This window comes from Carassius carassius, chromosome 9, assembly GCF_963082965.1.
Source record: "Carassius carassius chromosome 9, fCarCar2.1, whole genome shotgun sequence".
Classification (NCBI taxonomy): Eukaryota; Metazoa; Chordata; class Actinopteri; order Cypriniformes; family Cyprinidae; genus Carassius; species Carassius carassius.
Genome location: NC_081763.1, coordinates 5811552 through 5824143, shown reverse-complemented (window position 1 = coordinate 5824143; position 12592 = coordinate 5811552). Strand labels below are relative to the sequence as shown.

Here is a 12592-nt window from a genome sequence, read left to right as displayed (position 1 = left end):
ATTTTGTCGTTAATCACATACCCCCATGGCGTTCCAAACCCGTAAAAGCTTCATTCATCTTCGGAACCCAATTTAAGATATTTTGGCTGAAAACCAAGAGGCTTGTGACTGTCCCATTGACTGCCAAGTAAATTACACTGCCAAGGTTCAACAACTATGAAAGACATCATCAGAATAGTCCATCTGCCATAAAAACAGCTTTTTCCTTACTAGTGATTTTTTTTAGACATACTGTATAAACAGACAACATCAAACACTTGAGCGAATTTCACCATGCAGTTGGCTGTTAAACAGGAAAAATTAATATAGGGAGGGAAAACTCTTCACTGTGTGACCTCAGGACCAGTCTGGCTCCAGACCGTCACTAAACTCTTGGCCCTGAATCCTAACTCTATTAATCTATGGTTAAATAATCCAATTCTGATGCCTCTAGTCTTTACTCTGGGGCCATTCTCCAATTGTCCTCCTTTAATGGCATTTATGTCAAACCGAGCAGTCTAGAGCAAACGATTCATCCGCTGGAATGAGATTTGAGCTGTTAATGTCAGGCCTCATTGAGATGGGACAGGACACATGCAGAGACTGCCACAGTACTCTCCTCTAGAAGATCATCCGCAATGAAATGTGCTCCAGATAAGTGTATTGTTTAAACAATAAGGTAGGAGAAGCCTACTTTGATTGGCTGATTGTGTTGCTCTATGCTGAATTTAACTTTCGATGAAGACAGAAAGATTTCCTTTTTAGGACACTGTGTTTCAGGATTACTGTAATTTGGGTTGTTTCACTCACGACACAACTCCTAACACAGTCTGTTTGTTTCATTTCTCATATTTATTGACGTCTGTAGTGGTGTGTCATTTATCTCATGTCCTCTCACCACAGCGTCTGAAAGATGAGATAGCCGAAGTGACCAGTGAGATCGAGAACCTGGGTTCCACAGAGGAGAGGTGAGTGAGTGTCTCCTGACAGACTTCCTGTACGCACTTCATTTCCACTGACTAGCATCTTAGCATCTAACTACACGATCTACTATTGTATAAAATGAGGCACTGTAGAGAATTTCCAGAGAACTGATTGAAGTGGAACTGATTCAAAATAAGAACCCAATTTCAATTCTAAATCCCATTTTGATTCCACAAGACTTCTCCATTCTCTGCAGTACTGGTTTGACTTTTGGGTCCATTACGGACAATGTCGGCATTTAATTCACATATAATCATTAAGCAGACACTTTTATCCAAATGAGGGCTATGGAAGCATTAAAACCAACTAAAGAGCAACACGTGTTGTGACAAGTCCTGGATATTCTAACACTGTACACATAGCAAGTGTCAGAGGGTCAAGTTTAGATGGGAGTGTATATCAAATAAACCTTGGGACATATTTCGTAAAAGGGCATAACAAAAGCATTAACCTCAGGAATTTCTACATAAAAATCATTATTGTCCCTGCAGGAAAAATATGCAGAGGAACAAACAGGTGGCAATGGGCCGCAAGAAATTCAACATGGACCCCAAAAAGGTGATTTAAGCAGACTATTAAAGCATATTCACTGCATGAATTCTGTCTTATTTTAGAGGCTAAACACCTTGAATATATGTGTGTTTGTAGGGGATCCAGTTCCTCATTGAAAATGACCTTCTGAAGAACACCAGTGAAGACATCGCACGCTTCCTTTACAAGGGTGAAGGTCTTAACAAGACCGCAATAGGAGACTACCTGGGAGAGAGGTGAGTGTGTGGTTATTAGTGCATGGCCATTGGGTCAGATAAAGCACGGTTCACACTGAGGCCTTCTAAATAGAAAATACAAAGACAGAAACCAGTAGTTAAAGTGATAATATTATTAGTGTATTATACCAACAAGTGCAATTAGGAATAATGTTGCATATTTTGTTTCACTGAAATGCACGTTTGACCAATGCAAGTAATTAGGCTTCTAAGAAGTACAAGTAGCTGCAATCTATCCATCTTTGTTTCTTTAAGATCTTTAAGATTAGTGAAATTTCACTGGCTAAAATGTCTATTGTGTCCGCTGTCAGTAGTGTAGTGATGCACACAAAGCACTGTTCAGACACAAGTCAGCTTCATCCCAAACAGCATTCTGTGCTCAGTGCGAGGAGTTCATGATGAAAAATCTGTGTGGGGAAATGTTTTCTTCCTACGCAAAATTACTAGACAGATTCCTATTGAAAATCCAATGCAAAATTTAGCTGTTCAGTGGTAAGTGTCTCAGAAGAGATGGGTTGGTGTTGCGTGTTTGCATTCTGTCATTAAATGCTAGCTAAATAAAATTTGAATCAATAAAATTGAGATTACTCATTGTTAGGGCTGGGCTATATGGCCAAAAAAATATCACAATAACATTTTTCATATCAGTCGATATCGATAATTATTGTGATACATTATCTACAAATCAACGCAACTTTTTAATCTCACAATTCTGAGTTTATTTTCTCAGAATCGCAGTTCTGACTATATTACACGCAGCTGTGTTATAAAGTCAGAATTGCGAGATATAAACTCACAATTTACGAGAAAAAAAAAAATCATAATTGCGACTTTATATCTCTCAATTTTGATTTATATAACTCGCAATTTGCAATCACCTCGTTTTATTTTTATTTTTTATTTAGTAGCGGAAACGGGCTTCCATAGATTTCTTCTGAATGAGAGATGTAGAAACCAGTTAGTTGTGTTTTTAACATATCTCAAAAGAGAAACAGGTTTGTATTCCCTGGCTTTGATGGGGCAATGTCAATTTCCAATCATTAACAAAAAAAGTTACATCTGTAAAAAATGTTATCTGCTCTACTTTCATTCAAATTAACCATTGGTCATCTATAGCATCACACAATTAGATCATGAGAACCAAAGGTAAAACCATACACAGCACCTCACTACCATAGTAAAGTGTAACTATTATGGTTTCTGGTAATTGTATATATATATATATATATATATATATATATATATATATACAAATGCTATAGCTTTATAACAACCATTACTCCTTTAATAAATTTAATACATGTCTACATTAATCAAATTCCAAATGGTTATTCCGTATTTTTGCCACAGTACCATGGTGCAGTTAGTTTTACTACAGTAAATCCATGGAAAAGCCTTCTAATGGGATTGTTCAGGCACAGTGTTTCTTGTGTTTGTTAGTGCTGTTGAGATCGTCAACACCCATTCATCTGGCTTTAACTAAATCACCAAGACATTTGCGTTTCTCGCCGGAGTAAACGCATCTGCTGTTAATTGAAAAATATATTGTGATAAGTATCTTTATCGGTTTATGGCACTGTTGTGTTAGAAACAGTAAAATGCATATTGCAGAATCATTTTGACTTTCAAACTTGTAAGTAGAATTTGATTGGTTCTACACCTTTAAATGCACCATCAGTGGAATAATGAGTTTAGCCTAATATCTGCCAACCGGTCTTTGTGCTAAATTCTCTGCTCTGCTCTGTAAATCCCATCTGCATCTGTCTTTGATTGCCCTTTTATCCTGACTCTCATTACTCTCTTCATTTTTAAGGGATGTTGACTCAAACTGGACTAAATGTATTATTCTAGTTCACTGGGCAGCACCTAGTCACTTTGGTTACATCTGTGAAATAACCCTTTTTTTCTTTCTCTCTCTCTCTCTCATCTTGGATTTCATTCCCTCCACTTCCTTGTTTTCTCTTCTGCTTCAGTCAGGAAACCAAGAGCACTGCTCTGTAAGACAGCAGATGAGATTGTGTCTCTGCTTTGGTAGAGAGGGGGTCTGCAGTGCTTTGTTTCATGAGTGCACTGTCACCTGATCACTGGGAAAGGGTGTAGAGAGGACAAGATCGCCATCAGCCCCTTGAGGGATATCATATCCTCCACTTGTAGAGGTTAAATGGCAAGGTTTTGAAAAATGGTGCAGTGCTGAATGATCTCACATCCACTTAGTCTCGAATAACTCTTGTGCAAGAGACTGAACTATGAATTTGGATCCACAGATCTTTTCATTTTAAAGCATAAGACCAATTTGCCTAGCCTTATAGCATGTGAAAGAGTAATAAAAATATCTCCTTTTAAATAACCTCCTCATGGCGGTTTTGAACTGTTCTTTAAAGGGATAGTTCACCCAAAGATGAAAATGCTGTCATTTATTTGTCCTCATTACAAACCCATAAGACCTCTGTTTATTTCTGAAAAACAAATTAAAACCTGAGAGATTTCTATCGCTTCACTGGAAGTCAGTCACACTAAAAAGCTTCAAAAAGTTCATAAGGACATTTTTAAAAGTAATCCATATGAATCAAGCAGTTTAATGCAAATATCTTGAAAAGAGACTATATTTTTAATAATAATACTCTAAGTTTTCAATCATTTAGAAATATTTAGTCACATTGTATTTTAAGGTCCGATCCTTGCCATTAACAATCCATTGACTATGACTTTTGCCTCAAAAGACTCATAATTTGCTGCTTATTTATAGTTAGCAAGGTAGTTGTTAAGTTTAGGTGTGATGTGGGATTAGGGATGTAGACTGTGATCATGCAGAATGTTCTTTATAATTTCTAATAAACAGACAATATGTGAACAATATTGATGATGATAAGCAGCTAGTTAATAGTGAGAATTGTTCTCTATAGAGAAGTGTTACCGTATTTATCAATGCACATAAATATATGGTAAACATAAAGTATGGGTCTGAAACGACATGAGTTTGGGCTTTTTTTCCAGCTTCAGTAAGTGTGATAAATAAGTTGCTCTGTAAGTTGCTTTGGATGAAAGCTAAATGTTATCTGCTACTTGCTCTCATATTCGAATTGTTCAACAGGGATGACTTCAATATCCAAGTCCTTCATGCTTTTGTGGAGCTGCATGAGTTCACAGATCTGAACCTGGTTCAGGCTCTCAGGTAAAACGGACTGTAGAAGAAACTGCTGTTTGAAATATTTCATATATCTGGGAAAAAATGCTAGTATATGATTTCTGTAATTACTGTGATTCTTATGTAGTTTAACCTCATTGGTCAGTGGATTGATCACTTTGAATAGAGCATGTTTTAAACATCATTGTGATGTTTGGCTCCACACAGGCAGTTTCTCTGGAGTTTCAGGCTTCCTGGTGAGGCCCAGAAGATCGACAGAATGATGGAGGCGTTTGCGTCCCGGTACTGCCAGTGCAACCCCGGCGTCTTTCAGTCCACAGGTCAGGCCGTTTCCATTTAGTTCAAACATGCATTCTAGCATTTCTAACAGTAATGCTCACAAATTGAGGGCTTGAGGTATTGAATTGGACATATGCCCTCTTCTCGAAAGAAATGCCATTTACCAGTAGTCTATATTTCCAACATAAAGGAAACTCAGGCAAATGGCATCAGAAATGTTTATTGTGTGTAAATGCTAGTAATATTTTAAAATCCCTCACACATATATTTACAGCCAAGTTCTCTCTTTGCTCTCTTTGCAGTAAATGTATAGAGATGTTTATGTCTTGATCGTCCTAAGGTTTCAATTGTACTACTCATTAGCATTCATGCAAGTTACAGTATAAGTGTGGAATAGTTAAATAGCTTCATATTCAGTGCTGGAAAATGCTATGATCAGATGCTGAATGTTTCTTTTTTCGCAGACACATGCTACATTTTGTCCTTCGCCATCATCATGTTAAACACCAGTCTTCACAACCCAAACGTAAAGGACAAGCCCTCAGTGGAGCGTTTCATCTCCATGAACAGAGGCATTAATGATGGAGGAGACCTGCCTGAAGATCTACTCAGGGTTGGTCTCCACATTATTATATTGTTGTTTTTATTATCGTTGCAGGCTTTTCTCCGAGTGACGTTCATTTCATATTTTGCTTTGACTCCGGCAGAATCTATATGATAGCATCAAGAACGAGCCCTTCAAAATCCCTGAGGATGACGGCAATGACTTGACGCACACTTTCTTCAACCCGGACCGAGAGGGCTGGCTGCTCAAACTGGGTGAGTGGGTCTAGACTCAAAATATGTATTGATTTTTGTGATCCTAGTGCAACTCTACTCTCAGATATATTTAGCTTTGAATAAGAGATGTCCTGCTCAAACACATGGACTGAGTTTGAGATGTACACACACATCCTGAAAGCCCATATTACCGTATGATCTCCACAACACATCCATGCATCAGATTTTGACATACTTTTAAAATTAGACATAATTGAGTTGGATGTTAGAAAACCGAGTCCTGTCTTGAAAGGTGCAAGAGAAACTGCTCCTTCAGATGGGCAGCCTGCATGTGTAATGTTTTAGAAAACTATTCATAATCTAATAACCTGATTTAATCATAAATGTAAATGAGTTACCCTTCGGTAATCTGCAGTCTTTCCATAAACAGCGTTTTCATTAATACCGTTAAACACACCTATGAGTGCACCTTATATATTTATGCATTACTAGAAAAATGTTATTCATGATATGTATATTATATATAATTTCTGTGACTTTTCCAAGTCTAGAAATCACACACTTATAATTATTTAAAGCCTCCTGGCTGAGAAGCACAGTTTTAGAGCATTATAAAGACTTCATTGGGTCTTAAAGTGACAGCAGCCTAACACACCTGTGTTAAATTGTGTGAATTATTATTTGTACTTGTATCCCCTGTTTTATTTTGGAATGGTCCTCCGTAATTTACATCAGCAAGAAATACACAAGTTCTTCCTTTTGATCAGAGAGGCAGCGTGTGGGGAGTCTGATTTCCTATTTAATTTAATGTTTTTGTTTCCTTTTCTTCCTCGTTTGTTTGTTTGTTCCCATGATTTTGGCTGTTGTCTTTCCCTCAGGAGGTATGTACACCTGTTCTTCCCAAACAATCGCTCATCTCTCCGCTCTCAGGTGCTTTTGGTGATCAGCCTTGCTTCCTGTCCCCTCTTTCTGTTATTAGCCACCATAGGTTTATTTTTGTTCCCATGGGGTTTGTCTTTCTATGAGTTTACTCTAGTTTTTACATGTTCCTTCATTTGTTTGTTTGTCTGATCGCTCGTTTTATTCATTGAATCAGCGATTTCTGTCCACGTGTGCCTGCGTGGTGGCGGGTGCTTGGTTTTTGATTTTGTGACCACCGTATTGAAGAGCACCTCTCTCTGTTTGCTGTGGAGTTCGAAATGTTCTCTCTGTGTCATTTCCACTTTGGGAGCTGCAGTATTTTCTGCTTCCTCTCAGTCTGAACAGAGCCCAACAAACACTGATGAAAACAGCAACAAAAGCAGATTAAAGGCTTAGTGAAAAATGAAAATTCAGTCATCGTTTCCTCGCCCTCGTGTTTTACATGAGGAGTATAGCATCTGTCCCCATTCAGATTCATGTATAATTTAGTAGGCAATCTAATTTATCAACATTAGAGGTTTTGGCTCATCGTCTCTTTTGTGGCCAGGCCAACAGTTTAACCTTTGAAATCAATTCAAGTTTTAACATTTGCCTGATATTTTGAGTCATCCCAGTTTAAGCATTCAAGTGGTTTTAAACCGTCCAACTATGAAACCGAATCCTGTGTATCAGTTTAGTGTCTTAAAGTGACAGCAGCCTAACGCACCTGCTACCGTCTGAGTAATGATAATTAAACCACAAAAGACAAGGAGAAATTCACTCACTGCTCTTGACTGAATAATATTTATAGATTTAATAAGAATCAGTGTATATTTAAGTAATGTAGAAAAGACTATGCTTTAAAAACAGACATTTGATTACTTTATTCCCTTTCTTATTTTTGATAGATGCACCTGAAAAGGGTAGACTAGACTAGAATTAGTTCTCTTTGTTCATGTTTCCTTACTGACAGTAATGTCTTCAGTAAGACTTTACTTAGACTATTATTAGTTTTTGCAGTGAGTTGTCGAGTATTGTGAAATTCGATTGGTTTATTGTCATAACCTTATTTAGGCGAAAATGACTATTTTTGGGATATATATTGTTATCATGAAATGAAGTGGTTCATATCGTGATGTAAGAATCTGGTCATGCCGCCCACTTCTATTCATATGGAACAGAGCAGCTTGGACATTCTTCTAAACATCCTCTTCACGTTCTATTGAAGAAGAACTCGTGTGGGTTTGAAACAAAACGATGACAGAATTTTTAATTTCTCTCTGAACTGTTCCTTCTTAAATGATATTCAGTCATATCCCTGTTACTGACTGAATGTCTGGAGTTTACAGGTCTGATCAGACTGAGTCAGAAAACTGCATCTGGACCAAAGACTGCTGTTCTTCATGCTGTATGTAAAGTATAGGTGTGTGTGTGTGTGCTGCTGGACTGCAGCGCTGAGGAAATTGTGTGTGTGTGTGTATTTGGTCAGCTCGGACTCACCACTAAGGATGCTGGGTGAGGGTGGGTTTCATGAATCAGACATAAAACCCTATCTGAAGTGTTCTGGTTCTGATTAGCGCATACGTATAATACATATTTCTAAAAGAAATTGACAGATTGAGCCTTTTGTTGTCACATCCGAGCTCTGAACGCCCATCCATCACCCAGCACAGCCTCCTCTGCAGCCCAGCACGGCCTCTTCACGCCCCCCTCCACAAATCTCTGAGAGACATTTCTGGACGGGCGCAACCGGTGATCATTAATCACAGCCGATAACTCAATCAGCCAATCAGCTTGCTCAGAGACTTCTCACCTGCTGTGTGTTTGGTTTGTCGCTCACTCCAGGATTCAAATACAAGAGCAGTCTGAAGTGCAGGAGGATCTTTTCCTGTTTAGCAGAAATGCTTGAAATGCTTTCGGGTGATTGACATGTCCTGCTGTGTTACATAGAAAACTCGTTTAAATAAGATTAGGCCTGTCACCATCTTGCTTTATTTAACATTGTTTATGTTTCCAGTCTGCTCCAGTCTTCAGTGTCCCATGATCCTTCAGAAAAACAGCACTATATGCTGATTTGTTGCTCCGTTATTATTGATTATTATTGCTGATAATATTAAATTGTAATATTTCACAATGATACTGTGTTTTTATTTATTTTTCAAGTCAAATAAATGCAGTCTTGTTGAGCATGAGACTTCTTTTAAAACCTTTAAAAAAACTTAATTAGGTTTTGACTTATAACACAATATAATAATTTAAACCTACAAGCCTTCATTTTGTTTGAAGAACTTAAGAAATGTCTTTGTACTTTTATAGCAGAGTTTTATTTTCATAAATGAAATGAATAAAGAAAACTCTTAGGACAGTATTTGTAGCATGATGTCAACTTCCCTGATACTCCGTGAAAGTGGTTTTGGTTTATTCAGTTTGATGGCATCAGTGATCAGGTTTCCCTGCAGAGGAAACAAGGGTGGCACAGGGGTCAGAGGTCATCCTCGGATCACTGAGCGCGGTCCCAAGATTGTGAGCTGAACCGGTGCTGCACTGACCTGCCGTCAGAGTTTGTCACAGCAGTTTATTAACACAGTCTGTTAGTTAACTGGGAGGTTAATGGTATTATATATTCATCAGCTAGAGTGCTGCAGTGTTGATGTATTTTTGTAGGCCAGCCCGGTGGTTTGGATCATCCTGGTTGACTTGAAAAAAAACCTTATTATGGCTTTTGGGTTATTGCAGAAAATAAGCTCTGTGACCAGCAAAAGTTTATGATTCTTATACTTTTTCCTCATTGATCATAATCTTCACAAATTAACAACATTTCAAAGCTTAAATACAACTGACATAAGCCAAAAAGCCTAGCATGGGCTATAGGCACAAAAAAAAAAAAAAAATATTCATGGGTCCATTACTGAAATATTTTATGACTTCAAATAAAATGTACAAATATCTTGAGCTTGTGTAAATCACAGATCTTATTTGATAAACCGGATTTTGATATCATTACTGGGTTTTTGTTCTACAAAAATGTCATTCCCGCTGCAATCTTGACTCTTATTCTTGTCTTTATTCTTTTTTTCTTTTCTTTTTCTTTTCTTTTTTTTTACTCCGAATTATGACTTTTTTCCCTCAGAATTACGAGTTCATATATTGCAAAACTCACTTTATATCTTACAATTCTGAGGAGAAAAAGTCAGAATTGCGAGATATGAACTCGCAATTGTGAGGAAAAAAAAGAAAGTCAGAATATTTATATCTCGCAATTCTTTCTCACAACTTTGACTAACGCAATTGCAAGTTATAAAGTCAGAATAACATGTTATAAACTCAGAAATTGCGAGTCATAAAGTAAAAATTGCACATTATAAATTGAGAATTGCAAGATATAAACTTGGAAAAAGTCAGAATTGTGAGATAAAAGATGCAATTTCCTTGTATTTATTCAGCGGCAGAAACGGGCTTCCATAGGGAACAGTATTTTTGTTTTGGGTTCAGAGGAACGGCAGCTACCAGGTGATGTCTGATAGCTGTGAAGGTGGAGTGATGCAGTGTGTTGGAGCATGGTGTGGTGCTGTGCTTGGGTCTTATTGGACATGGAGTCACTGTAGAAGAGCTCTCATCGTCTGTTCATCTGTCTGTCTGCTCTTCTGCTGCTCAAGTCTTCAGCTGCACGGATCTGTGACATCTGCCAGCTCATGCACTGAAACTAACGTTCCTCTTCTGTTCCTCAGGAGGACGTGTCAAAACCTGGAAAAGACGCTGGTTCATTCTCACAGATAACTGCCTTTACTACTTTGAGTACACTACTGTAAGTACTGAAGAAACATCATGGCATGCTGCATTGCGGGACCTAGGTCTTTTTCTTTGTTTGTTTGTTGACACTTTCCATTACCAGCTTGATTTTCAGTAAAATAAGATTATAAGTCGTAAACATTTGTTGATTTGAATGGATTTTTCATTTGTATGTGGCCTTGTATAGATTGTAACATTAAAAGCATTTTTAACAGTTTTTTCAACTAGTTGTGTCTGTTAAAAATAATGCTTCTCCGTCATGTAAAGTGTATGGCCTCATTTGAAGCTTCGAGAAGTTCGAGGATGGCAATAGTTGCTAATTGAACGTTTTTAAGATGGGGCTTATAAAAGAGTCCGTTGAGATATAATTCACACTTTCTTTATAATGGTGAATTATGATACATGGAAACTCGTTTGACTCTTTTCATGTAGGATAAAGAACCAAGAGGCATCATCCCCCTGGAAAACCTCAGCATCCGTGAAGTGGAGGACAAGAAGCCGGTAAAACAACCTTCTCGCAATTTTGAAACTGCAGAGACAGGATTTTCCTGATTATCTGGGCACAGTTAACACGGTGTCTCCTCCAGTGGTCAGATGTGTGATTGTGTGCTCCTCAGAACTGCTTTGAGCTCTTCATCCCTGACAATAAGGACCAGGTGATCAAGGCCTGCAAGACGGAGGCGGACGGACGGGTGGTTGAAGGAAACCACACGTTCTACCGCATCTCTGCTCCCACCACCGAGGAGAAGGACGAATGGATGAACAGCATTAAGTGAGTGTTACTCCTCTAAATACAGATTTGATTAAAGGGATATTCTGGATATTCTATGACTTTATTTTAAGTGTTTTTTAACCCTAGCTGAACAAGCTTTAGCTTTAAGAGAGGCAGTTCTCATAATGTTCCTCCTCCTGGTCTCCAGGGCGGCCATCAGTAGAGATCCCTTCTACGAGATGCTGGCGGCGAGGAAGAAGAAGGTCTCCTCTATGAAGAGACACTAGAGCTGCTCAGGACGCTGTCGTTACCGATTCAGGGCTGCTGGGACGACCCCAGCTTCAGAACGAAACCAGGCTGGAGCAGCGAGGTCAAACCTTGCTAGACTTTGCACCGCTTTTTAAAAGTCTTCTTGCTCAGCTCAAGTACTTGTGTGTGTGTGTGTGTGTGTGTGGAAGGAAGTCAGTGGGCTTTTTACTTGCTGCTGCTTCCTTGAAACCCCCAAAGAGAACGTTTTTCCTCACGCTTAACCAAAACACGCTCTTTCTCGCTCTGTCCTCTTTCTGTACCTCTCGTCTCTTGCACACACGCACACTCTTGCATCTTCTGAAATCAGCAGGTCTGACAGAACGTGGAAAACCAAACCGGACGCTCCTACACGCATCGGAAAAGGAAGATTTCCTTCGTGCTGATGATATGTACAGGATATTTTTTTCTTCTTGTTGCACAAGCATTTTAGTCCCCAGAGGTTTATTTGAGTGTATAATTGTAAAAAAAAAAACAAGAGGCTTCTATCATTTGCAAGGGAAATCCAAGTTTGTAGGGAGGGTGGGATATAAACGGCTCCACAGGGATTTCTTTATTTTTGCAGCGTGTCGTTCTGCACACATAAGCTGAAAGACTAGATGGTGGCCAGCTGAGGATTGTGGGATATCACCATTACCAGGATATCATGCATTGGTACTACCTCTCAGACAGAGAGGACGGTTATTAGAATATGGGTTTTAGTTGGCATGAGGCCATCGAGTGTTTGGACCTTCAAATAAAACACTTAATAAAATGAATAAATGTGCCTACACACAAACTGAGTAAAGACTGTCAGAAGTCCTCCGGATGCTCCAGTGCCTGCTCGCGGTTCTCCTTCCTTTCCTGGGTTTCCATCGCTCTAGCAGTTATTCTTCAAGCAACATGTTAAATCTAAGCAGTATTGGTTTAATTTATCAGAGATGTACATACTTTAGTGTATAGAGAATATTG

General features: G+C 38.5%; 1 protein-coding gene across 4 annotated transcripts in view; it reads left to right on the top strand.

Annotated features, from left to right (window-relative positions):
* Positions 1 to 12166, top strand: part of cyth1a (cytohesin 1a) — a 45510-nt gene extending 33344 nt beyond the window's left edge. For 3 of the 4 annotated variants that reach the window (XM_059557501.1, XM_059557500.1, XM_059557502.1), the window contains exons 3-13: positions 883 to 947; positions 1455 to 1521; positions 1612 to 1730; positions 4822 to 4902; positions 5083 to 5195; positions 5619 to 5767; positions 5862 to 5974; positions 10561 to 10639; positions 11056 to 11124; positions 11241 to 11395; positions 11544 to 12166. In XM_059557501.1, the coding sequence (XP_059413484.1) occupies positions 883 to 947; positions 1455 to 1521; positions 1612 to 1730; positions 4822 to 4902; positions 5083 to 5195; positions 5619 to 5767; positions 5862 to 5974; positions 10561 to 10639; positions 11056 to 11124; positions 11241 to 11395; positions 11544 to 11622 (1089 nt within the window). In that variant the 3' untranslated portion in view covers positions 11623 to 12166. The remainder of the gene's footprint in view (positions 1 to 882; positions 948 to 1454; positions 1522 to 1611; positions 1731 to 4821; positions 4903 to 5082; positions 5196 to 5618; positions 5768 to 5861; positions 5975 to 10560; positions 10640 to 11055; positions 11125 to 11240; positions 11396 to 11543) is intronic. The other variant, XM_059557499.1, reaches the window with a different exon arrangement.
* Positions 12167 to 12592: the final 426 nt, after the last annotated feature.